Source organism: Carassius carassius, chromosome 2 (assembly GCF_963082965.1).
Source record: "Carassius carassius chromosome 2, fCarCar2.1, whole genome shotgun sequence".
In the NCBI taxonomy this organism is placed as follows: Eukaryota; Metazoa; Chordata; class Actinopteri; order Cypriniformes; family Cyprinidae; genus Carassius; species Carassius carassius.
Window position 1 is genome coordinate 2,398,725 of NC_081756.1, and position 25,000 is coordinate 2,423,724.

Consider the following 25,000-nt stretch of genomic DNA (forward strand, 5'->3'; position numbering starts at 1 on the left):
GTGTGTGTGAGTATTAATCGTGTGTGAGTATTAATCGTGTATGTGTGTGTTTGAGTATTAATCGTGTATGTGTGTGTGTGAGTATTCATCGTGTGTGTGAGTGTGTTTGAGTATTAATCGCGTATGTGTGAGTATTAATCATGTGTGAGTATTAATTGTGTATGTGTGTCTGTGAGTATTAATCTTGTGTGTGTGTGTGTGTGTGAGTATTAATCATGTGTGTGTGTTCAGAGCGGAGAAGGAGTGGGGTGATGGGATCAGAGGTCTGTCTCTCAGTGCGGCTCGGTTTGCTCTGCTCCGGCTGGAGGAAGGTCCACCGCACACCAAGAACTGGAGGTACAAACACACACACACACACACACACACACACTCTCACACATTAAACCACTGTTATCTGAAACTATACATGTACGCTGTATTTTTATGCTTGTTTCAGAAATAATTCAATTTAATGATTGATTTTCACATAATTTTTACAAAATGTACAATGTGTGATTTTTCAGATTTTTAGCAGTTGTTTTTATAAATATTTCTCATGGTCGGTGCTGAAATATACATTAGAGGAACTATGTATACATTATTACATTTAATGCTTTTCATGCTTTATGTATGCTTATTTTAGTGCTAAAAAGATGGTAATAATTCCATAGAGCTATTATTTGTGCTTAGGTATTTCTTTTATAATTTAAATATTTTTATTAATGGTCATTTGTAAAATATATATTGGAGGGCCAATGTATTATAAATTATGCAATCAAATTTTTTACTATTTGTTTGTGTTTGTGTCAAATAAATGTAAAGTCTTGTTCTTACTCAGGCCTCAGCTGCTGGTGTTGCTGAAGCTGGATGAAGACGCTCACGTCAAACATCCACGTCTGCTGACCTTCGCCTCTCAGCTCAAAGCAGGGAAGGGTTTGACCATCGTGGGGACTGTCATCACGGGGAACTTCCTGCAGACCTACGGCGAGGCTCTGGCCGCCGAGCAGGTGTTTATCACTGCTTCAGTCCAGATCATGTGACCTGACCGCCACCAGACACGTCTCTCTCTCTCTCTCTGTGTCAGACGCTCAAGCATCTGATGGAGAAGGAGCGCGTGAAGGGCTTCGTCCAGTGCATCGTGACACAGAAGCCGCGCGAGGGCATCAGTCACATGATCCAGTCCAGCGGTTTGGGCGGCATGCGTCACAACACTGTGGTCATGGGCTGGCCGGACGCCTGGAGACAGAGCGAAGACCCGCAGAGCTGGAAGACCTTCATCAGTGAGTCACACACAAGCCGCTTGGGTTTATAATGCCACTGGATGGTGATTTATATCAACAAGATCCAAAATTAACACACAAACACCATAAAGTCATTCAAGTCACTAAAGATGGACCGATAATCGGTTTACTTCTTATGGATGTTCACAATTGTGACCATTTAAACCATTGCAAAATCACTTAATATGCATGAATATAATGACTTGCGTGTTATTATTTAAATATTCCTCATGCAAATTAAACCGATCGTACTCTGTTCAGTGCTGAACTGAGGAGCACTTCCATCTGCAGAGCTGAACCCATTCATCCAGAGTCTCTGTGTTATCTGCGTGTGTCTTACGTGGACCACCAGCCTTTTGAAGGACTTGAATAGCACTTCAAAAACACTGCAAAGAGCAATGTGTGACATTTGACCAGATTTAGTCCTAAACCTTTATTTGTTCCCCATTAAATAATGTTTTTACACTTGATAGTTCAGATTTTATTCTATTATTGTGCACTTGTGATTTTTCTAGCCTTTCCTGTGGAGTTATCCACTAACCTAGTTTATAATGGTGTTTTTTGTCACAGATTATGATGATATATTTATTAATTTGTTATTTTTCTGTATAATGTAAAGTAGTCTTTATTCAGTCGATTGTGTTTTAACACACAAAACAGTGATGATCAACTCAACAGAAATGCAGTTTTATTTCACTCAACAGTTATTTCAAGTAACAATTGAATTCATATTTAGAATTCGTTTATATTTTGTAACATTTTTGGTATTCCTGTACTAACTTTTGTTTGCAGTGAAGTTAAAGTGAACCGTAATTAGAAATAGTCTAAATAAGTTTGATTTTACATTTTCATATAATTTCCTGCCATGTATTGTATGTTAAGTAACTAATGTTTTTAAAGTGTTAGATGCAGGCAATGATCCAGCTCCAGTGTGTGTTCTGATGATGTGTGTGTGTGTGTGTGTTGTCTCAGACACGGTGCGGGTCACCACCACGGCTCATCTGGCTCTTCTGGTGCCCAAGAACATCTCTCTGTTCCCCAGTAACTCTGAGCCATGCACCGAAGGCTTCATCGACGTGTGGTGGATCGTCCACGACGGAGGGATGCTGATGCTGCTGCCCTTCCTGCTGCGCCAGCACAAGGTGTGTGTGTGTGTGTGTGTGTCCGCCCCGCTAACACTAGCGCCAGCGCTAACCCTGTGTGCTTGTCTCAGGTGTGGAGGAAGTGCTCCATGAGGATCTTCACCGTGGCTCAGATGGAAGACAACTCCATCCAGATGAAGAAGGATCTGGCCACGTTCCTGTATCACCTGCGCATCGATGCCTATGTGGAGGTGGTGGAGATGGTGAATGACCTTCTGTTATTACACACTAGACACGCTCCAATCCTGTTATTAATCTGATCCTGCTATTATCATCCTGCTAACACTCAGATTAGCCTCCTGACCTCCAGATATAAATACCTCAGAACCTCCAATACATTCACTTTAATTACGTCTAAGAGCGTGGTGTTACTGGAAATACAATAAAACTACTCAAATTAACATGAAAACTGAAAATATAAATATAAAAACTATAATGGTACCTAAATTACTCTGGCTATCATTGACTGAAACTGTTATTATAAAAAAATGATATTAAAGAAATGAACATTAAAATTAAATACTTTGATGGCAAGCTTAAAATAAAATAAAAAACATCACTGAAAATTAAAAAAAGTTTACCTTGGCAATGAACTGAAATAAGTTAGAGGTAAAGGAATAAAGTTAATAAAACTGAAGAAAATAAATAAATTAAAGCTAAATAGAATTATAAAAAGTAAATAATGTAAACAAAGGTTAATAAAAAAACAAAACAAAACACAAAATCACTAAAACTTTCAAATAAAAAATAAAAACTGATTCAGAATATTAATAAAAACTAAAATAACACTTTTGTTATTGTCAACTTAAAAGTATTGTGTATTGTTTTCAGTAATTGAAATAAAAAATAAAGTAGAAATTCAACTAATAACAATAATAATAAATAAATATGAGATAAAACAACATTAACATAAGTTTAAGTTAAAGGACTGACATTACTGAAATTGAAATTAATTTGTTAAGCTAAATAGAAATAATAAACAAAAACTAATAAAAATGACAAAACTAGAGGTGGACTGATGGTGTATTTTGCCGATACCGATAGCTGCACTGACCGATACCGATTAATCAACCGATAGTTTTTAAAATGGATCCTAAACAAAAACTAAAACAGTGCTTTATTTACAAAAGCCAAAAAACAGTACTGAACCATACTAGTAGTAGTATTATTAATAATAAAAGTAGTAATAATAGTAATAGTAAATGTAGAAATTTCCACACTCTAATAGGGCTCTATGAAATCAGTTTAATGTTTTCATAAATTACATTTGATTTTTTTCCAAATTCTGTTTTTTCCATTTGAATTTTTCTCCTCTCGTTTTTAATAGTTAAATTGAAGTTTATTGATCATTAAGCAAATCTAATTAATTAAAATCATGAAACTTATACATTTTCACATCAATTTAATAAAAGTTTAACAAAAGTTACATGATTAGGGCCATATGAAATGTTTTATTTTTTCTCACCATATTTCTGTGTTACCAAATTCTGTGTTTTTAGCATGTCTAATTATTTGAACACATAACACAACTTAATTCATTTTATTTTTTCTCTTAAACAAGCCTAATGATTTTACCCCTCAGAAATTCTGTGTTTTAAATTTTTTATTGTTATTAAATCAAGATATGAAACATTAATTTTACTTGTCTTTTAATTACTGAAAATTAAGTTTTTTTTGGCAAAAAAGGGGATTTAATATTTAAATTAAAACATGCAATAAATGTTTTCTTATTAATCCTTTAAAAAAATAATGTTTGTTTCATTGCAGTAGTAGTAGTAGGCTATGCACATTCTACTGAACAATAGACTTCAAAACCGGACTTTTATTTTGACGCGTTACAGTGAATACCTTTACAGTTCTGTGCATGTGATATGATGCTTTATCTCAAATCAAACGGTCGGATGCTCATGAAGTGACTGTCAGAGCAGTTCTGGAGAGTTTGTTCATGTGTTTTCGTCCTCATTTAGTGAGACGGCAGATGCTGAAATCATGCGTGCATCACACACGCTAAACTGTGAATTAACTTTGAAAAAACTATCGGCATGTTTTTTGCCAATAACCGATTGTTCCAGCAGTCATTTATCGGTGCCGATTAATCAGCAAAACCACTACATCAGTCGACCTCAAGACAAAAGCACGTAAAGTGACTACAACTAAAATCTGTCTGAAAGCTGAAAATCATAAAGTTAATATTAATCTATAATACTGGAAGATCCAGTTTTGACATTTTAATAAAAAAAAAAAAAATGTATATATATATATATATATATATATATATATATATGAAGCATATGCACAGATTAATTGTTCACAAATAAGGCTTTTAGCAATTTAAATGTTATTTCTGTTCTATTTTTATTTCATGCTGACTTTAAATATAATTTAAGGGGACAGAAAAACAGAAATTATTTGCTATTGTAGGTAAGCAAAAACATTTCAAAGTAAGTGTCCCGGTGCATTTTTGGGCTTGTTTATAAAGATAAAATGAAGCATTGAGCATAGAGTGTTTTATCTGTATATTACTGGTGTTTAGATTGGGCAGTGATTTCTCTAGCTGGTGTTAATGCGTGTGTGTGCGCGTGTGTGTGTGCGCGTGTGTGTGTGCGCGTGTGTGTGTGCGCGTGTGTGTGTGCACGTGTGTGTGTGTGTGCACGTGTGTTTGTGTGCGTGCGTGCGTGTGTCTCTGTGTGTGTGTGTGTGTGTGTGTTTCAGCACGACAGTGACATCAGTGCGTACACGTACGAGCGGACGCTGATGATGGAGCAGAGGTCACAGATGCTGCGGCAGATGCGTCTCTCCAAGTCTGATCGTGAGAAAGAGGTGAGTGTGCAGAGACACTGGACACACACTCGCTTCAGCAGCTCACACTCACACTCCTCTCCTCTCGTCTCGTCTCTGTCTCTAGCGAGTGCGCTGGAGCTTTGATGACGTAAGTGCTCACTTCACTCTAATCTTCAGCCGTAGACAGCGCTTCTGTAGCTCTGTGCTTTAGAGAGTTGTGTTGGTGTTTAGAGAGCGTCTGTGTCTGCATGTGACTGTCCCTAATCTAGCTCAGCTGAGCAGCGAACTAGTAAAACTGTTTGGGTGATTGAGATACAATCAATGGAACCTTAACTGAAAAAAAAAAGAAATAATAAAATAAAGATTTTTTTTTATAGTATTAAAATGACTAAAACTAACAAGTTATATGAAAACTATAAAAAAAATATATATTTAAAAACTGAATTCAAGTTCATGAAACTTATGTAAAAAATATAATTCAAATTTAAAATGAAAACTGAAGATATACCAATAAAAGTTAGGTGTTAATTACACGTGAACTACTTAAATTAGACGTAAAAGTTGAAGTAGTGAAATTTAGAACAATTACAATAAATAGATATATTACAAATAAATATTATAAACAAAGACAAATGACAAAAGCGCAACAAAATTACTAAAATTAAAATTGAAAATATAAAAATAAATGTTAATTTAAAATATTGATACATATTATAATAGTAGAATATCCAGCTGTGACGTTTCAATTAAACAATCAACATTTTGATTTAAAACTAAAATAAAAATAAAAAATAACTACATTTTTATATTTTAAATTATATGATAAAAATTAATAGAATCTGTAATTGTACTTAGTAGGGCTGCACGATGTGTCGTTTAAGCATCGATATCGCGATGTACGAATCCACGATAGTCACATTGCAGGATGTGCGATGTAGGCTGGCGTAGTTGATCCGTTATTCATTAACTGTACGGGCCAGCTGCTCCCCCGCCCTTGACGAATGTGATTCGCAGATTAATTGCACAGCTTAACAATCATAGAGTGAAAGTTTATCATTTGCATGTGTTTTTAAGTCCTGTCAGTTTAACAGGGCAGAGAGAGAGAGAGCGCGTGCGCGCGAGACAGAGAGAGAAAGAGCGGGCGAGAGAGAGAGAGAGAGAGAGAGATGGAGAGAGAGAGCGAGAGAGAGAGAAAGAGAGAGAGCGCACGCGCCAAAGAGAGAGAGAGCACGAGAGGGAGAGAGAGAGAGAGAGAGAGCGCGCGTGTGAGAGAGCGAGAGAGAGGGAGGGAGAGAGAGAGAGCGCGTGCGCGCGAGACAGAGAGAGAAAGAGCGGGCGAGAGAGAGAGAGAGAGAGATGGAGAGAGAGAGCGAGAGAGAGAGAGATGGAGAGAGAGAGCGAGAGAGAGAGAAAGAGAGAGAGCGCACGCGCCAAAGAGAGAGAGAGCACGAGAGGGAGAGAGAGAGAGAGAGAGAGAGAGAGAGAGAGAGCGCGCGTGTGAGAGAGCGAGAGAGAGGGAGGGAGAGAGAGAGAGCGCGTGCGCGCGAGACAGAGAGAGAAAGAGCGGGCGAGAGAGAGAGAGAGAGAGATGGAGAGAGAGAGCGAGAGAGAGAGAGATGGAGAGAGAGAGCGAGAGAGAGAGAAAGAGAGAGAGCGCACGCGCCAAAGAGAGAGAGAGCACGAGAGGGAGAGAGAGAGAGAGAGAGAGAGAGAGAGAGAGCGCGCGTGTGAGAGAGCGAGAGAGAGAGAGGGAGAGAGAGAGAGCGCGTGCGCGCGAGACAGAGAGAGAAAGAGCGGGCGAGAGAGAGAGAGAGAGATGGAGAGAGAGAGCGAGAGAGAGAGAAAGAGAGAGAGCGCACGCGCCAAAGAGAGAGAGAGCACGAGAGGGAGAGAGAGAGAGAGAGAGAGCGAGCGTGCGAGAGAGAGAGAGAGAGAGAGAGAGAGCGTGCGAGAGAGAGGGAGAGAGAGAGAGGGAGAGAGAGCGCACGCGCCAAAAAGAGAGAGTGTGCGCGAGAGAGAGAGAGAGAGAGAGCGTGCGAGAGAGAGGGAAAGAGAGAGAGAGATAGAGAGAGCGCACGCGCCATAGAGAGAGAGAGCACGAGAGAGAGAGAGAGAGAGGGAGGGAGAGAGAGGGAGGGAGAGAGAGAGAGCGCGTGCGCACGAGACAGAGAGAAAGAGCGGGCGAGAGAGAGAGAGAGCGTGCGAGAGAGAGGGAGAGAGAAAGAGAGAGCGCACGCGCCAAAAAGAGAGAGAGCGCGCGAGAGAGAGAGAGAGAGAGAGAGAGAGCGTGCGAGAGAGAGGGAGAGAGAGAGCGCACGCGCCAAAAAGAGAGAGAGCGCGCGCGTGAGAGAGAGAGAGAAAGAGAGAGCGTGCGAGAGAGAGGGAGAGAGAGAGAGAGATGGAGAGAGAGAGAGGGAGAGAGAGAGAGAAAGAGAGAGCGCACGCGCCAAAGAGAGAGAGAGCGCGAGAGAGAGAGAGAGAGATGGAGAGAGAGAGCGAGCGAGAGAGAGGGAGGAAGAGAGAGAGCCCCGGCCATACGCTCACAGTCTTCAAACAACACGGCTGTCTTGCTCCCTCTCCCTCGCACGTATTAATCACGATGACACGATGGTGTCCATGTTTAAATCATTTCAAATGAGAATGTAAGTGAGCTCACCCCATTTTTGTTTGTAAGAAAAAATTAGATTAGATTTCATATCGCAATATATATCGCAGAAAATTAAAATATCGCAATGTAATTTTTTCCCAATATCGTGCAGCCCTAATACTTAGCCAGGAATTAGAAATGTATCCTTGGCAACTAAAAGAAATAAGTTAAAATTGAATTGCTAAAATTACTTCAAACAGAAAATAAATAAACTGAATGTTTAAAAAGCCACTGACAAATACAAAAGAACGCAGTGTTTCAGTGTGTGAGCGCACTGAAGGCTGTGTGTGTGTGTGTGTGTGTGCAGGCGCAGCTGGTCAAGGACAGGAACTCAATGTTGCGTCTCACCAGCATCGGCTCGGACGAGGACGAGGACACGGACGGCGCAGGAGACCGCAGCGCAGAGTACAGACGTGTACACATGACCTGGACCAGAGACAAGGCCCTGCAGCTGAGGAGCAACACACACACACACACGGCCTCGGCCTCGGCCTGCAGCACCCCCGAGGGCTTCAGAGACATGCTCAACATACGCCCGTGAGTCTCCAGACCACTTTATACTCCGTGTGTTAGGGAGTGATGTATTATGGTGTAATGGTTTGTGCTCCTCACGTCACAGAGATCAGTCCAATGTGCGGCGGATGCACACCGCTGTTAAACTCAACGAGGTGATCGTCAACAAATCCCATGATGCCCGGCTGGTCCTGCTCAACATGCCCGGGCCGCCCAAGAACCCCGAGGGGGACGAGAACTGTATCCTGCACCATCAATCAATGATCGATAAGAGATGAATCCATTAAAGCTAGAGCAGTTTAATATTAATTAAGAGCGGTTATATATTAATATTCAGACGTGTCGTGGCTCCAGCTTTGTTTCTCCTTGACCGAGCTCCTAACAGATATGGAGTTCCTGGAGGTGCTGACCGAGGGTCTGGAGCGAGTGCTGCTGGTCCGAGGAGGAGGAAGTGAGGTCATCACCATCTACTCCTGAGAGCAGCGTCATCATCATCATCATCGCCCGCCTCCCGTGCGTGCGTGTGTGTGTGTGTGTGAGAGACGGACGGCACGCGGGCGGGGACATGTTCCTCAGACTGACTCAGGACTACAGCTCTCATACTGGACCAAGTGTGTGTGTGTGTGTGTGTGTGTGTGAACATCAGCAGTTCTGAGGATCTGTAGGGATGTCTGTTTCCTCCACAGGAAAAAGAAAAGGGTATATGCACCTTTATATCTCATAATTTGACCTTTTCTGAGTTAATGTCTGGAGTCTGAGAAGACCAGTCAGAGTCAGAACAGACAGATGTAAACTCTGAAAAAGCCTGAATTGTGAGATAATTGAGAGAAAAGTTGTAATTACCTTCTTTTTTTTTTTATTCTGTGACAGAAGACACAAATTGTGCGACGTGAACTCATCTTGCAGTTACGTTTCCTGAATTGTGTTATTGACTCACGATTGTGTCTGGGAGATGAAGGCTAAGAATGAGAGATAAAAGGACGTGTGCATGTTTTCCAGCAGTGCTGCTGTGTGTTAGAAACATAACCAGAAGATGTCACTTGCTCTGACAGAGCTGATGTGTGATGGATCAGGTCTGGAGGAACAGCAGTCGTGTCCGAGCGAGGGATGCTCGTGTTTCATTCATCTGCATGGAGAATCTGAACAGCATGACTTCATCGTAGCAATCTCTCTCTCTTCATCAGCCTTCATCGTCCCGTGACTCATGAACATACACACATCCCTGAATCCAGCCACACTCATGACTTTCATGGATTTGTTTTTTATTGTTTCGAGTTTTTATCCTCAGTCGCTTCTGTCTGTATGTGCAGGGATTGTGAATTTGTTTTCTTGTCATTTTTTGAAATCTTAAGTGTTGTATCTTCTGTTTTTATCAGCTGGAATAATAAAAGGACGGTAATACGTCTCTTTTAAAACGGCAAACGTTGTCTTTTCTTGGGTTTCCTTTCAGGGAATTCATTTTAACCCCCCACCCCAAAAAAATAAATGTTCTTAAATCATATGAATTAGTAAAAATGCCATCACATCAGCATTATTGTAGTATCTTTTATTGCTATTTTGAATATTTTCATATTTTTTCTTTCAGTAAAATGTCTGTGAACACTGTTTTATAATGACTAGAAATTGCCCTCTGGAGTGAAAAAAGCATATTATTTAACATAAACGATTTTTTTCCTCAGTTATATGTAAGTAACTCACTCTTGTACAGTAAAACAAATGAAAAAGCGGTTCAGGTACTTTATTTTGTGCATTTTCTGAGAATCTTGATGTAACAAATTACATAAAACAATGAATTTGAGCAATAAATAGTAACACAGCATAGTCCAGTGATGTTAATCTACATCAGTCTGAAACCGCTCCCTGTCTCCTGTGTAGTGCATTTATTTGTCACACACTACACGGATTAGTGAAGGAATGAGTTTCCCTCGGCCTGTTTGTCGGACATGGCGGATTCTGAATTATGATTGGTCAGATCGCCTGTCAATCAAACTCCCACCGGAGGCTGAAACCCCGCCCTACATCGCAGAACGGTTTACTCGAATATACGTCACACAAGGGAAGATAAAAGACTTCAGTTTGATGTTACTTCATCTTCACCTCATCCAGTTTCTGATAAACACCATCATTAATACATGATTCATTTACACCTCATTAATAAATTACTGTATAGCCTACAGTAAGATCCAACACAGTGAAATACAAGATACTGAAATACTAGAGTGTTATACCTTTCTACCCTTAACAGGATGCACTTTTTGTCCATTTCAGTAAATAAATCTGCGTCTGTTACAGGTTTGTCAGTTCATGTAAATTCAATTAATTTCTGTAATTGAAGTAATATTTTCTGTTTCTCAAACAGAAGTGAGGGCATGCAAATTGTGTTTATTAATATTTACTGTATTTTATATTTTTACTGGTAGTGTGAGAGGACTCAGATGAATGTTAAAGGCAGTATAATTTGAGTTTCTGACTCTGTTTATAGTTTTATGATCAGACGAGATGCCTCTTGTGTGATGATAAAGCACACCGTGTTATGGTTTTCAGATTTAATGACTGTAAAAGCAGCTTCACTTTAAAATATTCTGCAAATTAATACCTTTGCTTGTCCTGAGTTTATTCCCATCTTCTAAACTACAGCAGATAAACTGATGATGTGAGAAATACTAAAGGTGTATCAACACATTTTGGTTTGACTATATTTCATTTTTACAGTGAAGAGTATGCAGAGCATTTAATGACACAAGGGTCAAATCATTTGTCAAAAATAATAAAAATATAAGCTTAGCATAAGTGTCCATATAAAGAAGAAGTCTTCTCAAAATAACGTGTTTTGTCGGAAGCTGCGTTGCTGTGGCGATCGTGCGAGGGGTGGGGCTGCGCCGCTGCGTCACATCCGCTCATCTCCAACCCGGAAGACCGGGAGCCATGATGACGCGCGATCCGTTCGCGTTTTCCCCGTGAGAAGCGCTTTGATGGGACACGCACACACATACACACACAGAGAGGGAGAGAGAGAGCGTGTGTTTTCAGGGCGAGTATGGAGGTAAGAAGACCGAGCTGACGGCAGAATTGCTGAACGCCCGAAACAAACACCCGAAACTAGACTGAGTCCCGCTTCCGCTCCTCACAGCGCACACATCACTCCAGCTGCAGACACACACACGCGTGTGTGTGCTCGATACACTCTCATTTCACTCAGTCCAGTGTGCTGTAGAAGTAAACAGGTATTACTGATGAAGTCTGATCCACAGGCCTCGGGCCGTACCATTATCCGCGGGAAGAGGGGGGGGGGGTGATCTCATTAAACCACACTGATGATCACTAGTGACGGTGTTACCGTGTCGCTCTCTTCACTGCAGTCGTGTAACACAGGTGTGCTGTGTAGCAGTGAGGGTCAGTCGGTTGTTGTTGGTGTTGTCGGTAGGAATCACCCACCCCCCCTCGTCGGTTTGGTCGGGTCTTGAATCCGTGATTACTGCTCGACTGCGGTTCCTGAGAACAGCGAGAGAACCTGACAGCGTCGTGGATCGGTTTCACGCGTTTATTTTGCTCCGTAACTGCAGCCGTTTCGTTTATTCGGTGAACGGTATTGTCGTGTCAGCCGGAATCACCGGACGAGATCGAGATCCTCTCTGTCACGAGCAGACTCTGATCTGTTTCGGCCGCTGGTGTCAGATTCGACATGATCGCACGCGCTCGGCCTTCGTGACGTCACGCGGACTCGCTGTACAGATGTGCGGTTCTCGCGTCCGTTAGTTCGACGCTCCGCGGGTTCGGTGTCAGGGTTCGGTCGCTCAGAGGCGGCATGGACCTGAACTTTTACTCGGATCTATCGGACGGAACCGGGCCGCCCGGTGACCCGGAGCTCTTGGATCCACAAGCGTTTAACGGATTCGAGAAGGTGACCGGCCCCCGCCACCGATACACACACACACACACACACACACACACTGATGTTCAACGATCCCTGCTCATCAGGGATGCATTTATTTGATCAGGAATACAGAAAAAAAACTAAGTTGTTGCAATCTAAAACATCGTTTCAGTGCATATTGCTAGAAAAAAATATATATTTTGAATAAATGCGTTGTTTTTGTATTTGGAAAAAAAAATGTTGTCAAATAAAGGCGGCCTTGATGAGCAGAAAAGACTTATTTCAGAAACATTACAGATCTCACTGACCCCAGAAGTGTGAACAGCAGTGTGTGTGTGTGTGTGTGTGTATACACACTGCACTCAGTCATATTACAGTATATCTGTATGTGCTGGCACAGGGAGCTGCACGAGTAGTGTTTACAAGGCGCTTGAAAGGATATTGAAGTAAAAACATAGTTATTTTGAATGAAGTCATACCTGTGTGCTTTATTAAAGTATATATTGATTTGACTTCATATAAGAGATATATTTGCGCACGTTGAACTCGCTGTGTGTGTCTGTGTCGTCCACAGTTCCCGGGAGGAAGTGACACATACCTGGCCATCGGCGGCGAGGCGCATCACTTCCTGTCCTCCTCAGAGGTGCGGCTGTCGTCCTCGTTCCCCGCCGAGGTGCGAAACACACCACACTTAGCTTGTGTGACGGTCTCGTTAAAGACCGAAGTGTCCGCTGGATGCAGTCTCACACACTTTAACCGTTATAAATGTGTGAAGTTCTGACGAATAGAAAGTTCAGAAGAACAGCATTAGTTTGAAGCAGAAATCTACTGTAAGATTAAGGTCTGTGCTGACAGCTGTGGTCCAGATCTGATTGAGATGATGTGCTGGTGTCTGCAGACGTTTCACACTCCCAGTCTGGGCGATGAGGATCTGGATCTGGACCCGGACTCGGCGCTGGGCGTCTCTGACGTGGTGTCTGACTTCGGAGAGCTGGGCGACGGCGGGCCGTCTGGTGTTCCTGGGAACGCTGTGGTGGGAGGAAACGATCCGTCGTTCGCCTCGACCTTCGTCAGCACACCGTCACAGAGTCTGGTTCAGCTGAGTCTGATGAGCCAACAGAGCGGAGGAGCCATGCTGGAGTCTGCACTGGGGATGGTGAGAGACACACACACACACACACACACAGAGACACAGAGACACACACACACACAGAGCGGAGGAGCCATGCTGGAGTCTGCACTGGGGATGGTGAGAGACACACACACACACACACACACACACACAGAGACACACACACACAGAGCGGAGGAGCCATGCTGGAGTCTGCACTGGGGATGGTGAGAGACACACACACACACACACACACAGAGACACAGAGACACACACACACACAGAGCGGAGGAGCCATGCTGGAGTCTGCACTGGGGATGGTGAGAGACACACACACACACACACACACACACACACACACACACACACACACAGAGACACAGAGACACACACACACACAGAGCGGAGGAGCCATGCTGGAGTCTGCACTGGGGATGGTGAGAGACACACACACACACACACACACACACACACACACACACAGAGACACAGAGACACACACACACACAGAGCGGAGGAGCCATGCTGGAGTCTGCACTGGGGATGGTGAGAGACACACACACACACACAGAGACACAGAGACACACACACACACAGAGCGGAGGAGCCATGCTGGAGTCTGCACTGGGGATGGTGAGAGACACACACACACACACACAGGGAGACACACACAGAGACACACACACAGAGCGGAGGAGCCATGCTGGAGTCTGCACTGGGGATGGTGAGAGACACACACACACAGGGAGACACACACAGAGACACACACACACACACAGAGCGGAGGAGCCATGCTGGAGTCTGCACTGGGGATGGTGAGACACACACACACACACACACACACAGATCTCTGTCAGAACGCCACACAAGTCTTTCTGATGATAAAATCACGATAATGAGCATGCGCAATTTCTTAACCGGTTTATAGCTCAATCTTCCGCAGCCCCGTCCTCCTGCAGTTTGGTATCCGACTAATGAACACATTTAAAGAGATCATATGATGTTGCTATAATAACAACATAATTTGGAGTAATGCTATGTGTTTATGTGGTTTAAGGTAAAAAAAAAAAACAGAGGTGTGCTCTGATTGGCCAGCTATCCAGTGTGTTGTGATTGGCTAAATGCAATTTTAAATATCATTTTTTCTATCTGTCTATCTATCTTTGTATCCATCTATCTAAATGTGTGTATTTTTATTATTATTGTATTTATAATTGTACATTTATTTATAGTATGGTTTAAATTTTACATAGTTTGGGGAAGATTGAGCCTCAAACAGGACAGTAATGATTTTAAAGGTTGTTAATTACTTTCTCAGTGTAATGAAAGTGTTTCTCGCGGCAGGATCTCGCTCATCCTATTGGCTCTCAGTTCAGCAGCTCTTCTCCAATGACCATCGACGTCCCTCTGAGTGACATCAACCACGGCCTGCTGGGCCACACCCAGCTGACCACCATCGACCAATCAGAGCTCAGCGCTCAGCTGGGCCTCAGTCTGGGCGGCGGCACAATCCTGCCCCGCCCACAATCACCTGACCAGCCGCTGTCTGCTGATTCGCTGTCTGACTCGCTGCACGACGACGACATGGACGACTTCAGACGGGTGCGTTTAGGGTTTGCCACTGTTTATTTATTTTTATAATTATTACTATTATTATAATTATTATTTGGTTTGTCTGTTGTATAATGTCTTGCACAAGTACAATGTTCTGCGATGTTCTCAAAAAATGTTTTAAGTACATTGTCTTGTTTTTTTCCGTGAGGAATAATTGTAAGATTTAAGATGCAATGTCGGCTATCCGAACATAGAGAAGTTAGTTATGATGATTTTTAAGAAGATTATTTTCAGGAATTCACAACAAGAGCGCGAACATCAAAACATTTTTCTTCTTTTTTTTGGTTGGGTTGAGGAAAAGCATGCTTTAAATTAGGGCAGCACGATTAATCGCATGTGATTGTCATGCGTGTCTCGTCAGTAAAGCTGGTTCTGTGATCAGTGGTAAATGTCCATAACCTGCTTTCGAATGGAGCGGCACTTAATTCCACCTCAAAATTTATCTCACAATTCTGACTGAATTCGCAATTGTGTTATAAAGTCAGAATTTGCAATACACAAACTCAAAAGTGAGATTAAACATGTGCAATTTTTATTTTTTTATTCAGTGGAGGAAATAAGCTTCCATAGAATTAGCATTATTAAAAGTTACAAATTATATTTTAAGTACTGACTCCAGGAAAGGGGATGGCTTATTGCTGTTAGATTTAAGCACAGCATTTGACAAACCATTTCATTTTAATTGAACGCCTTAGACACTGTATAGGGATAAACCCTTCAGTGGTTTTCTACTTTTCAGGACAGGACATGTGCTGTAATCATCGGGAACTTTGTTTCTGAACCTGCGACTATCTCTTGGGGTGTTCCACAGGGATCGATTCTTGGTCCAACTCTGTTTTCGTTATAGATGTTGTTGTTTTTTCCTTCCTCTTGAGTTTGATGACTGTACATCATTAGCTATTTTTTCTATGTGTTTGACTGAGATAAAGGGATGGCTGTCTCATAATTTCCTACAATTAAATGAAGATAAGAACTAATCGTTTAACACCTGTTTTCTGAATGATTTTGTTGTTAAGCTGCTCTCTGTGGGTCTGAAATGATCTCTGTCCTTCTCTCCCACGTCTGGTGTCTCTGTTCGGCTCAGAAGAGTGTCCTGGTGGACTCCCCGGTATCTCTGTCCGTGTCGTCTGCCGTCATCTCCCTCTCGCCGTCTCTGTCGGAGCAGCCGGCCGTCCCGGCGTCCTCCTCTGCTCCCGGACGGAAGGGAGTTGGCGGGAAAAAGGGCAAGAAGAAGAAAGACCCGAACGAGCCACAGAAACCCGTGTCGGCTTACGCTCTCTTCTTCAGGGACACGCAGGCCGCCATCAAGGGCCAGAACCCCAGTGCCACCTTCGGAGAGGTGTCCAAGATCGTGGCCTCCATGTGGGACAGTCTGGGAGAGGAGCAGAAACAGGTGCAGAAACTCTACTGGAGACAGTTTGACTTTCATTAATACCAACAATTCATGCTATTAAACGCGGTTCTTTATTTTACATAGTTACATATTATATGCTAAAATATACTAGAGTCAGATTACAGTGTTCATTTGTTGTTTTTCATTACTATTACTTTTTATTTCCTTTAAAAGTCATTGATCTTTCTATAAAAATGCTCGTATGGCAATAAAAATAAATGATTAGATATGATTCATTAATACGGACTTGGAAACCTTTCGTTAAATTAACTGAACATTACATTTTCTTTCTCTTATTCTTTTAAACGCAAAATAAATGTATAATATAAAAATTGAAAGCTATCAAAATAAACACTTTCTAGAAATAAATCTAAAAAATGTAAAATTAAAATAAATAATTGTAAAATAAAAACAAACCAAATAAAATGCTTTCTTTTATACTTTTTAACATTATTGGATTTATCTTGTTACATTAATTTGAGACTGATCACACTGTTTGTGTTTGTCCTCCTCAGGTCTACAAGAGGAAGACCGAAGCTGCCAAGAAGGAGTATCTGAAGGCCCTGGCAGCTTACAAAGCCAATCAGCTGTCACAGGTGACCGTCACACAGACAGTAGCGCTCCATAATATGTTTAATATGAGGGAATTAAAGGGCTGTTTACAGTCCCGAATATCGGCTGATATTTCGGCCTTTTCTTGTTTGACAGCGCTGATATACCCAGTTTGATGCTGTGTCTTATTCCTGTCACATTCACTTTGAATTTCATGTGAATTTATCGCTACCTTGTCTTTACAAGCCCAAATATCGGCCGATATTTCTGCTTTTTCTTGTTTGGCCAAGACTTTTATTTTGACAGCGCTGAGAATGCCAGCTCACAGTTTGATGCTGTGTCTTATTCACTCTATACACCTTCATTCAGAAGATATGACTAACAGAAACTAGTTAATGTCTTGTTTTTTTGCAGCAGGCGACTATAGAGGTGTTAGAGGCTCCTGTGTCTCCTGCTGCCGTTGTGGCTCCGCCTCCTGAGCCCGCTCCGACCGTTACCCCGCCGCGCTCCTCCCGCATCCCGCTGCACGCGCCCGACAACAACACCATCACCAACATCTGCACCTCCAACATCATCCTGGACCTGCCGCAGGTGACCACGCGCTCACGCACAGGTGCGCACAAACCACAGGCCCCGCCCCCCGTCAACAAGATCATCATTCCCAAGCAGCTGCTGCAGTCTCCACGGCAACCCCCGCCGCTGCAGCAGATGCAGGCCACGCCCCCTCCCCCGCGCCTGCAGCAGATGGTGCACTCCCAGGCTCCGCCCCCTCTGCAGGCCAAACCGCGTGGAGCCGCCGCCGTGGGGCAGGTGGTTACCATGGCGCCACCGCCCCTGCAGATCAAGATCGTCCCGGCGCCCTCGCCGATCGTCATGACGACCGCAGCCTCATCTGTGGGGGAGGTGCCGCCGCCCGCTGCCATAGTAACAGACCTGTCGCCATCGGCGACCGAGGAGGTGGCTGAAGAAGGGGTGAGTTGAAACTGTGAGCTGATGCAAAACTAATAATAAATTACATTATAAAAATGGGTAATTTAAATATATAATTTAAATATAAAACTATCTAGATATAATTGAATCTTAAAAAATATAAAGTCAATGATTTAAAAATAGCATTTTAAATTAAATTTTTTTTTTATGATAAAATATCAAAATAAACACTTCCTAAATAAAATTAAATCATTAAAATATAAAATATATGATTTAAAAATGCGATATCAAAGTATTTACTTTATAAAAAAATTTATCAAATGTAAAATGAATTTTTAATATATAATGTAAAAAGAACAGTGAGCAAAATAAAAACTTTAATAAATAATCATAATTAATAAATCACAAATGTAAAAATATAAAATGTATAACTTTAAAAATAAATTTAAAACACTTTCTAAAAATAATAAGAATAAACTTAAAATAAACATTTAAAAATAAAAAACTAAATAGACACTTTCTTAAAGTAATTTAATTGTACAAATGTAAAATTTAAGTAATTTTGTAAATGAAACTAATAAAAAAAGACTTACTAAAAATAATTCAATCAGTGTAGAATTAAAATAAATAATTGTAAAGTTTGTAATTTGTAAAATTCAAAATAAAACAAGAAAAATTATAAACATTAAAAGTAAATTATTTGAAAAAGGCTAAATAAAACTACTGTATTTTCCGGACTATGACTCGCACTTTTTTTTTTTTTTCATAGTTTGGCTGGTCCTGTGACTTAAAGTCAGGTGCGACTTATTTATCAAAATGAATTTGACATGAACCAAGAGATCACATTACCGTCTCAAGCCACCAGAGAGCGCTCTATGCTGCTCAGTTCTCCTGTGGTATACACTGAAGACATAGAGGACCCTCTCGCGGCTGTAGACGGTAATGTGATCTCTTGGTACTAAATAAATGCGACTTAGGCCGGTGGCACACTGGATGCGTGGCGTGAGCGTGGTGTTTCTGCTGCGTGTCAGTTGCGTGACGGCTGCCTCGCGTTTTCTGTGTCTTTACACACCAGCACCTTGCCTGACGCGGCGCTGACGTGCTGCTGCTGCTGTAGGTGACATAGAGGGAGACCGCCGACAGACCAGGATCTTGTCTTCATGACAACAATATCTATACTTCATGTTGAACATTAATATAAAGCCTACTGATAAAGGACACCGTCAACAGTATTGATGGCAAAATAGACTATGTTTGACAGGTGCAATATTTGAAAATCGATAATTATATTTTTTAAATTAGATTTATCTGAATTTATGTCAACCTATAGACTTTCAAACATCAAAGTGTCATGAATTAATATGTATTTGTGTACAAAATTACATATAAACATATTTTCCTATTATATTTTGCCTGGAAACGCTTCCAACACGCGCGCATGTCGCGTGAAAAATAGGAGTCGGTTCTATTTCTAGCATGCACACGTTTTTCCACATGAGTCTCATGCAGGATGTCTGCAAGCTCTAACCTGTTAACATGGGAGACGAATTAAAAACAGACACTCCACGCAGCTGAGATGCTTGCGCCACGCATCCAGTGTGTCACCGGTCTTATAGTCCAGTGCGACTTATATATGTCTTTTCTCTCATCATGACGTATTTTTGGACTGATGCGACTTATACTTAGGTGCGACTTATAGTCCGAACAATACGGTATTTAAAAATTTGAAGCAAATTAAATAATAATCAATTTTAATTTAAAAATAAATGATTTAAAAATATGAATACTCAAAGTGAAACCTTTACTAAAACGGATTTGGTTTTATTGTACAAAAATAGAGTTTGTATGAAATGGCATTAAACTCCTGAGACTGTGAGAGGGGTTTTGCACAGAGTGTTTCAGTGTGTGTGTGTGTGTGTGTGTGTGTGTGTGTGTGTGTGTCAGATGGAGGTGGAGCTGAACGTGTCTCCGGCTCCAGACGCTCGTCCTGCAGACGCTCCGAGTGTGTGTGTCCGCGCCGGCTGCAACAACCCACCGATCGAGAGCAAAGACTGGGACCGAGAGTACTGCAGCAACGAGTGTGTGGCCACTCACTGCAGGTACACACACGCACACACACACACACACACACACAGAGACACACACGCACACACACACAGAGAGACACACACAGAGAGAGAGAAACGCACACACTCACACACAGAGAGAGACACACACACACACACACACAGAGAGAGAAACGCACACACTCACACACAGAGAGACACACACACACACACACACACAGAGAGAGAAACGCACACACACACACACAGAGACACACACGCACACACACAGAGAGAGAGAAACGCACACACTCACACACAGAGAGAGACACACACACACACAGAGAGAGAAACGCACACACACACAGAGAGAGGGAGACACACTCACACACAAACACACGCACATACAGAGAGACACACACACACTCTCACTGGGTCTCGCTTTCCTCAGGTTTGACCGCCTGTAGCTCAAAGCATTACAGAAACACTGACATCCTCTAAAGTGTTTTAGTATGAGCGCTTGTGTCACTGGTGTTTCTGTCTGATGTCTGCAGGGATGTGTTCATGGCCTGGTGTGCCATCAGAGGACAGAACTCAGCCACCGTCACATAGAAACACAGACGAGACGGACAGACGTGTGTGTGTGTGTGTAGCATGGAGCTCTGGCTGAATAAGAACAGCAGAAAACCCATCGAAGACTCGACGTCAAACCGTTAACTGCATCTTCTCATGTACAGACTCATTCAGAGGAAAGCAGCGGAAATCTTTAAGAATAATAATCAAAAAAGTGTATTCAGGATGAAAAAGTGAGTATTTAAACAGATTCCTGTCATGTAACTGTACATGACTGTGGTATTTGGTGCAAAAGTGCAGGATGGAGGCCATTTTTACCAGGTGTGTGTGTTCTCGTGTGTGAAAACACAGTCCAGAAACACGTTTAACACAAGTATGTAAACACAGACTTGAGCGTCTGTGTTTGTGTCCTTGAGCACGTGTGTGTGTGTGTGTGTGTGTGTGAGATTGAGCACTAAACTGATTCGTAAGCTAATAATGGACAGACTGTTTTAAACCATGACGTCACTAGTGTGAATGTTTTGGCGCTTGCTTGATTTAACAAGGGCAAAAATGACCATGATACCTTCAGTTCACGCCCAAAATCCCATCAGAACTGGTAACGAACCACTATAAACTCAAAAGAGAGATTCAGCAAAGCGCCATATTTAAGAGAAAGTGGAAAATTGGTTGTGATTTTCTAATACTAAGCAATTACAGATTCTATTTACAGGAATGCATTTGGCAGAGGCTTTTATCCAGTGTGACCTGCATTGCACTCGAGCTGTACATTTGATTGGTTCAAGCGTTCCCCGGGAATCGAACCCGTGAGCTTTGTTGCTAACGCCGTAATCGGGAAACTGGTTACTAGGGTACATTTTTGTAAAGAAGTGTTTTAATATCTTTTACGTTCTCAGAACTTACTGTGACGCAGTGGATTAAAAGCGAATAGATTTTATATTGGGTAAATGTACCTTATACATTTAACTGCTCATGAAAATATGATCTTTTTTCATTCTTTTTTTGATTTTTCTTCATTTCTTTTGACTTTTTGGACTGTATCATCTCAGTTTTCCTACTGTCTTGAGGAGTTTGTGAGTTGAATAAACAATCAAATGGGGAAAAAATAAAACGAATGCGTGTCTTTGGTCATTACACTTGCTTCATATATTATTAGGATGATTCTTCAATTATGACCTCTCTGTCCCCTACAATGACTAAAATAGATAAACGCTCAATTCACCAAACCAATACGTTTAAAACAACATAAATCTACAAAATTTTATTTTTAATTAATTTCAGCTTTTAATCAGCTGAACAAATACTTAAACTCAAATGAATACCTGGACAATTTTCAATCTGGTTTTCGACCGCATCACAGCACAGAGACAGCACTCATTAAGATAATAAATGATATTCGCTTAAATTGTGACTCTGGCAAAATATCGGTGCTGGTATTGCTAGATCTCAGTGCTGCATTTGACACTGTTGATCATAACATACTACTAGAGAGACTGGAAAACTGGGTCGGGCTTTCTGGGATGGTACTCAAATGGTTCAGGTCATACTTAGAAGGGAGAGGTTATTATGTGAGTCTAGGAGAGCATAAGTCTAAGTGGACGTCCATGACATGCGGAGTCCCACAAGGGTCAATTCTTGCACCGCTCTTGTTTAGCCTGTATATGCTCCCACTAAGTCAAATAATGAGAAAGAACCAAATTGCCTATCACAGCTATGCTGATGATACCCAGATTGAATGAGCACTGTGCGATGTCCGGAATTATTGCACTGTAATTTACATATTCACTGTATTTTATGCAACTCGAAATGAGTGCACTGTCTTTAATTTACATCAACTTTTAAATGCCTGAATACCTGAAAAGTAGAGGAATGCTGAGAGCAGGATGAGAGTGAGGCGGTAATGATTCCTCAACGGCCGTTTGTCAGGGATGCGCATCGAGAGCACTCTTTTAGTGCAAGCGCTAATACAAATCCGTAACTAATTACACACATATAAAATAATCTTTCCTTAAGTTAATTCAAACAACTGATTAATAATACTTATATGATAACATGAAATTAATAACTTTTTCTTTTTGCAACAAAATGGTAAAATATAAAACGGCAAGAAAATAATTGCTGTAAATATATATATATATACAGTACAGACCAAAAGTTTGGAAACATTACTATTTTTAATGTTTTTTTAAAGAAGTTTCTTCTGCTCATCAAGCCTGCATTTATTTGATCAAAAATATAGAAAAACAGTAATATTGTGAAATATTATTACAATTTAAAATAATTGTTTTTAAATTTATTATACTTTAAATGATCATTTATTTCTGTGATGCAAAGCTGAATTTTTAGGATCATTATCACATGATCCTTTAGAAATCATTCTAATATGATGATTCATTATCAAAGTTGGAAACAGTTCTGCTGCTTAATATTTTTTCAGAACGTGATACTTTTTTAGGATACTTTGATGAATAAAAAGTAAAAAAAAAAAAAAAGCTATGTTTTTAAAATATAAATATTTTGTAATAACAATATACACTACTGCGCAGTAATTTGGGGTCAGTAATTTTTTTTCTTCTTCTTTTTAAATAAAATCAATACTTTTATTGAGCAAGGATGTGTTAAATTGATAAAAGTCATAGTAAAGAAAATATATTATTAGAATTTTTTTTTTTTTTTAATAAATGCAGTTCTTTTTAACCTTTTATTGATCAAATATATGAGACAGCAGAACTGTTTCAACACTCATAATAAATCAGAATATTAGAATGATTTCTAAATGATCATGTGATCGACTGATGTTACATGTGACACTGAAGCTGGAGGAATGATGCTGAAAATTCAGCTTTGCATCACAGGAATAAATTATTTTTTTTAAAGTATATTCAAATAGAAAACTATTATTTTAAGTTGTAATAATATTTCACAATATTACTGTTTTTTTCTGGATTTTTGATCAAATAAATGCAGGCTTGATGAGCAGAAGAAACTTCTTTCAAAAACATTAAAAATAGTAATGTTTCCAAACCTTTGGTCTGTACTATATATATATATATATTCATATGAATGAATGGCATTATTGTAATTGTATCAGTAACTTTGACGCTTGTTTTTGCTTATAAAACCTTTAAATATTTAATAAGAAATTTTAATCCTCAAATTTTGGGAAATGTGTGTGTGTGTCTTTTTTTGAATTATGTCCTCTTTCAGCAGAATATTTATGTAATTATCATTTTCATTCAGTATCATATTTTGTAACTTATATTGGATAAAAAGTAAACAATAAAAGAGGAGCATCTTTGTAGCCGAGTTTTCACCAGGTGTAATTACTAACTGTCCAGAATTTGAGATGAATACAATGTTTTATTATTGATTTTAAATCACTTATTTTTGATTATCTATTTTAATAAGTATATGATTAGTATAATTACTATTATTGATATAATCAAATAATCTGAAATAAAATGGTTCAATATGCTTATAATGATTTCTTTAGAATTTTGGAATCACAAAATTAATTATGGATAATACATTTTCCTACATCCATTCTCTGTGAATTAAAACTAACATTATGGTCCTTGGAGTCTAAAAGATAACATAATGATAGTCGAAAGTAAAATACGTGTCACAGTACATTTTATTTTAACTCAAACACATCCTTTAGCTCATAAAGTGTTTGATAAATTATTTTTTTAAGAACCACCTTATCAATCAATCCCTGCGAACAAACCTATGGAACAAACCCACGTGCTCAAATAGCGCTCTTTCGAACGGTACCAGATGGCGGGAAAGAGACGTGCGCGCGGACGGCCAGAAGCCAGGGGCGGGTTTTCGCGCGCGAGCGGAGCGCTGCACGTGACCGTCAGGGCGGGATTTGACTGGGCCCCGCGCTGGAAGACTTGAGCCTCAGGGCGGGAAACACAGGAAAACAAAACGCCTTTCCCTACAATAGCGAATTTATAATTATCAGATTAACGTTCACCACATCTTTTTACAAACATATCCAGTTTCAAACACGTCTTTCGTTCAAAATAATAATAAATACGTATATTCAAAACAGACACAAAATGGCTAAAATAAATTAATTGACAAATAAATTAATACAATTCATTTAAATGAGTAAAAATAAATCGTTAAAAAACAATCCCGTCACTGTTTCTAAATATATTTCAATAAATAAATGTTAAATATTGGTTTGAGCAGTAATTGTATGATTAAGCTTTATATATGTTCAATAAAATAAATAGATGTTAAATAGATGCAGAAAGAGGGCGGAGCTAACGATCAGTCGCGCGCACGCGTGTTTTAACGTCTTTTATGCACATCATCAGCGCAACTGAGACCCGTTTAAACTCAACCCACATATTTTAAAGAAGAAGTACCGTCTTTTAAAGTAGACATAGTTGAGATCGCATTTATTCTGGTCTTTTCGCGTGTTGTTATTGTGTTGTCCAAAAACAGAGAGAGAGTGTGTGTGTCCGCTCTGCGCTGCTGTACTTCAGCGCGTGTGTGTATGAGTGTGAGTGTGTGTGTTGATGTGATATTATGGCGGTGAATCTGGATAAAGAC

At 40.5% G+C, this 25,000-nt stretch overlaps 3 protein-coding genes across 9 annotated transcripts in view; all 3 read left to right on the forward strand.

Moving 5' to 3' along the window:
• LOC132099519 (solute carrier family 12 member 6-like) overlaps positions 1 to 8,976 on the forward strand; it is a 30,729-nt gene extending 21,753 nt beyond the window's left edge. The window contains exons 17-25 of one of the 2 annotated variants that reach the window (XM_059505756.1): positions 232 to 336; positions 818 to 986; positions 1,064 to 1,259; positions 2,232 to 2,401; positions 2,473 to 2,604; positions 5,114 to 5,221; positions 8,137 to 8,366; positions 8,449 to 8,582; positions 8,728 to 8,976. In XM_059505756.1, coding sequence (XP_059361739.1) covers positions 232 to 336; positions 818 to 986; positions 1,064 to 1,259; positions 2,232 to 2,401; positions 2,473 to 2,604; positions 5,114 to 5,221; positions 8,137 to 8,366; positions 8,449 to 8,582; positions 8,728 to 8,819 — 1,336 coding nt within the window. In that variant the 3' untranslated portion in view covers positions 8,820 to 8,976. Of the gene's footprint in view, positions 1 to 231; positions 337 to 817; positions 987 to 1,063; positions 1,260 to 2,231; positions 2,402 to 2,472; positions 2,605 to 5,113; positions 5,222 to 5,306; positions 5,409 to 8,136; positions 8,367 to 8,448; positions 8,583 to 8,727 lie in introns of those variants that run through there. The other variant, XM_059505757.1, reaches the window with a different exon arrangement.
• Positions 8,977 to 11,249: 2,273 nt separating this feature from the next.
• On the forward strand, positions 11,250 to 20,812 carry tox4b (TOX high mobility group box family member 4 b). Of its 6 annotated transcripts, none has more exons than XM_059505769.1 (9): positions 11,250 to 11,385; positions 12,791 to 12,889; positions 13,115 to 13,372; positions 14,672 to 14,929; positions 16,026 to 16,334; positions 16,850 to 16,930; positions 17,301 to 17,858; positions 19,761 to 19,915; positions 20,416 to 20,812. In XM_059505769.1, exons 1-9 carry the CDS (start codon positions 11,380 to 11,382, stop codon positions 20,471 to 20,473), a joined length of 1,782 nt encoding a protein of 593 aa, XP_059361752.1. In that variant the 5' UTR covers positions 11,250 to 11,379; the 3' UTR covers positions 20,474 to 20,812. The 6 variants fall into 6 exon arrangements, with proteins under 6 accessions (XP_059361752.1, XP_059361753.1, XP_059361748.1 ...); XM_059505765.1 differs by lacking the exon at positions 11,250 to 11,385 and adding an exon at positions 11,392 to 12,243; XM_059505767.1 differs by lacking the exon at positions 11,250 to 11,385 and adding an exon at positions 11,392 to 12,243 and having other exon boundaries at positions 17,304 to 17,858.
• Positions 20,813 to 24,717: 3,905 nt separating this feature from the next.
• LOC132095743 (FACT complex subunit SPT16-like) overlaps positions 24,718 to 25,000 on the forward strand; it is an 11,003-nt gene continuing 10,720 nt past the window's right edge. Inside the window, exon 1 of the mRNA XM_059500854.1 lies at positions 24,718 to 25,000. This exon is cut by the window's right edge and continues 42 nt beyond it. Coding sequence (XP_059356837.1) covers positions 24,977 to 25,000 — 24 coding nt within the window. The 5' untranslated portion in view covers positions 24,718 to 24,976.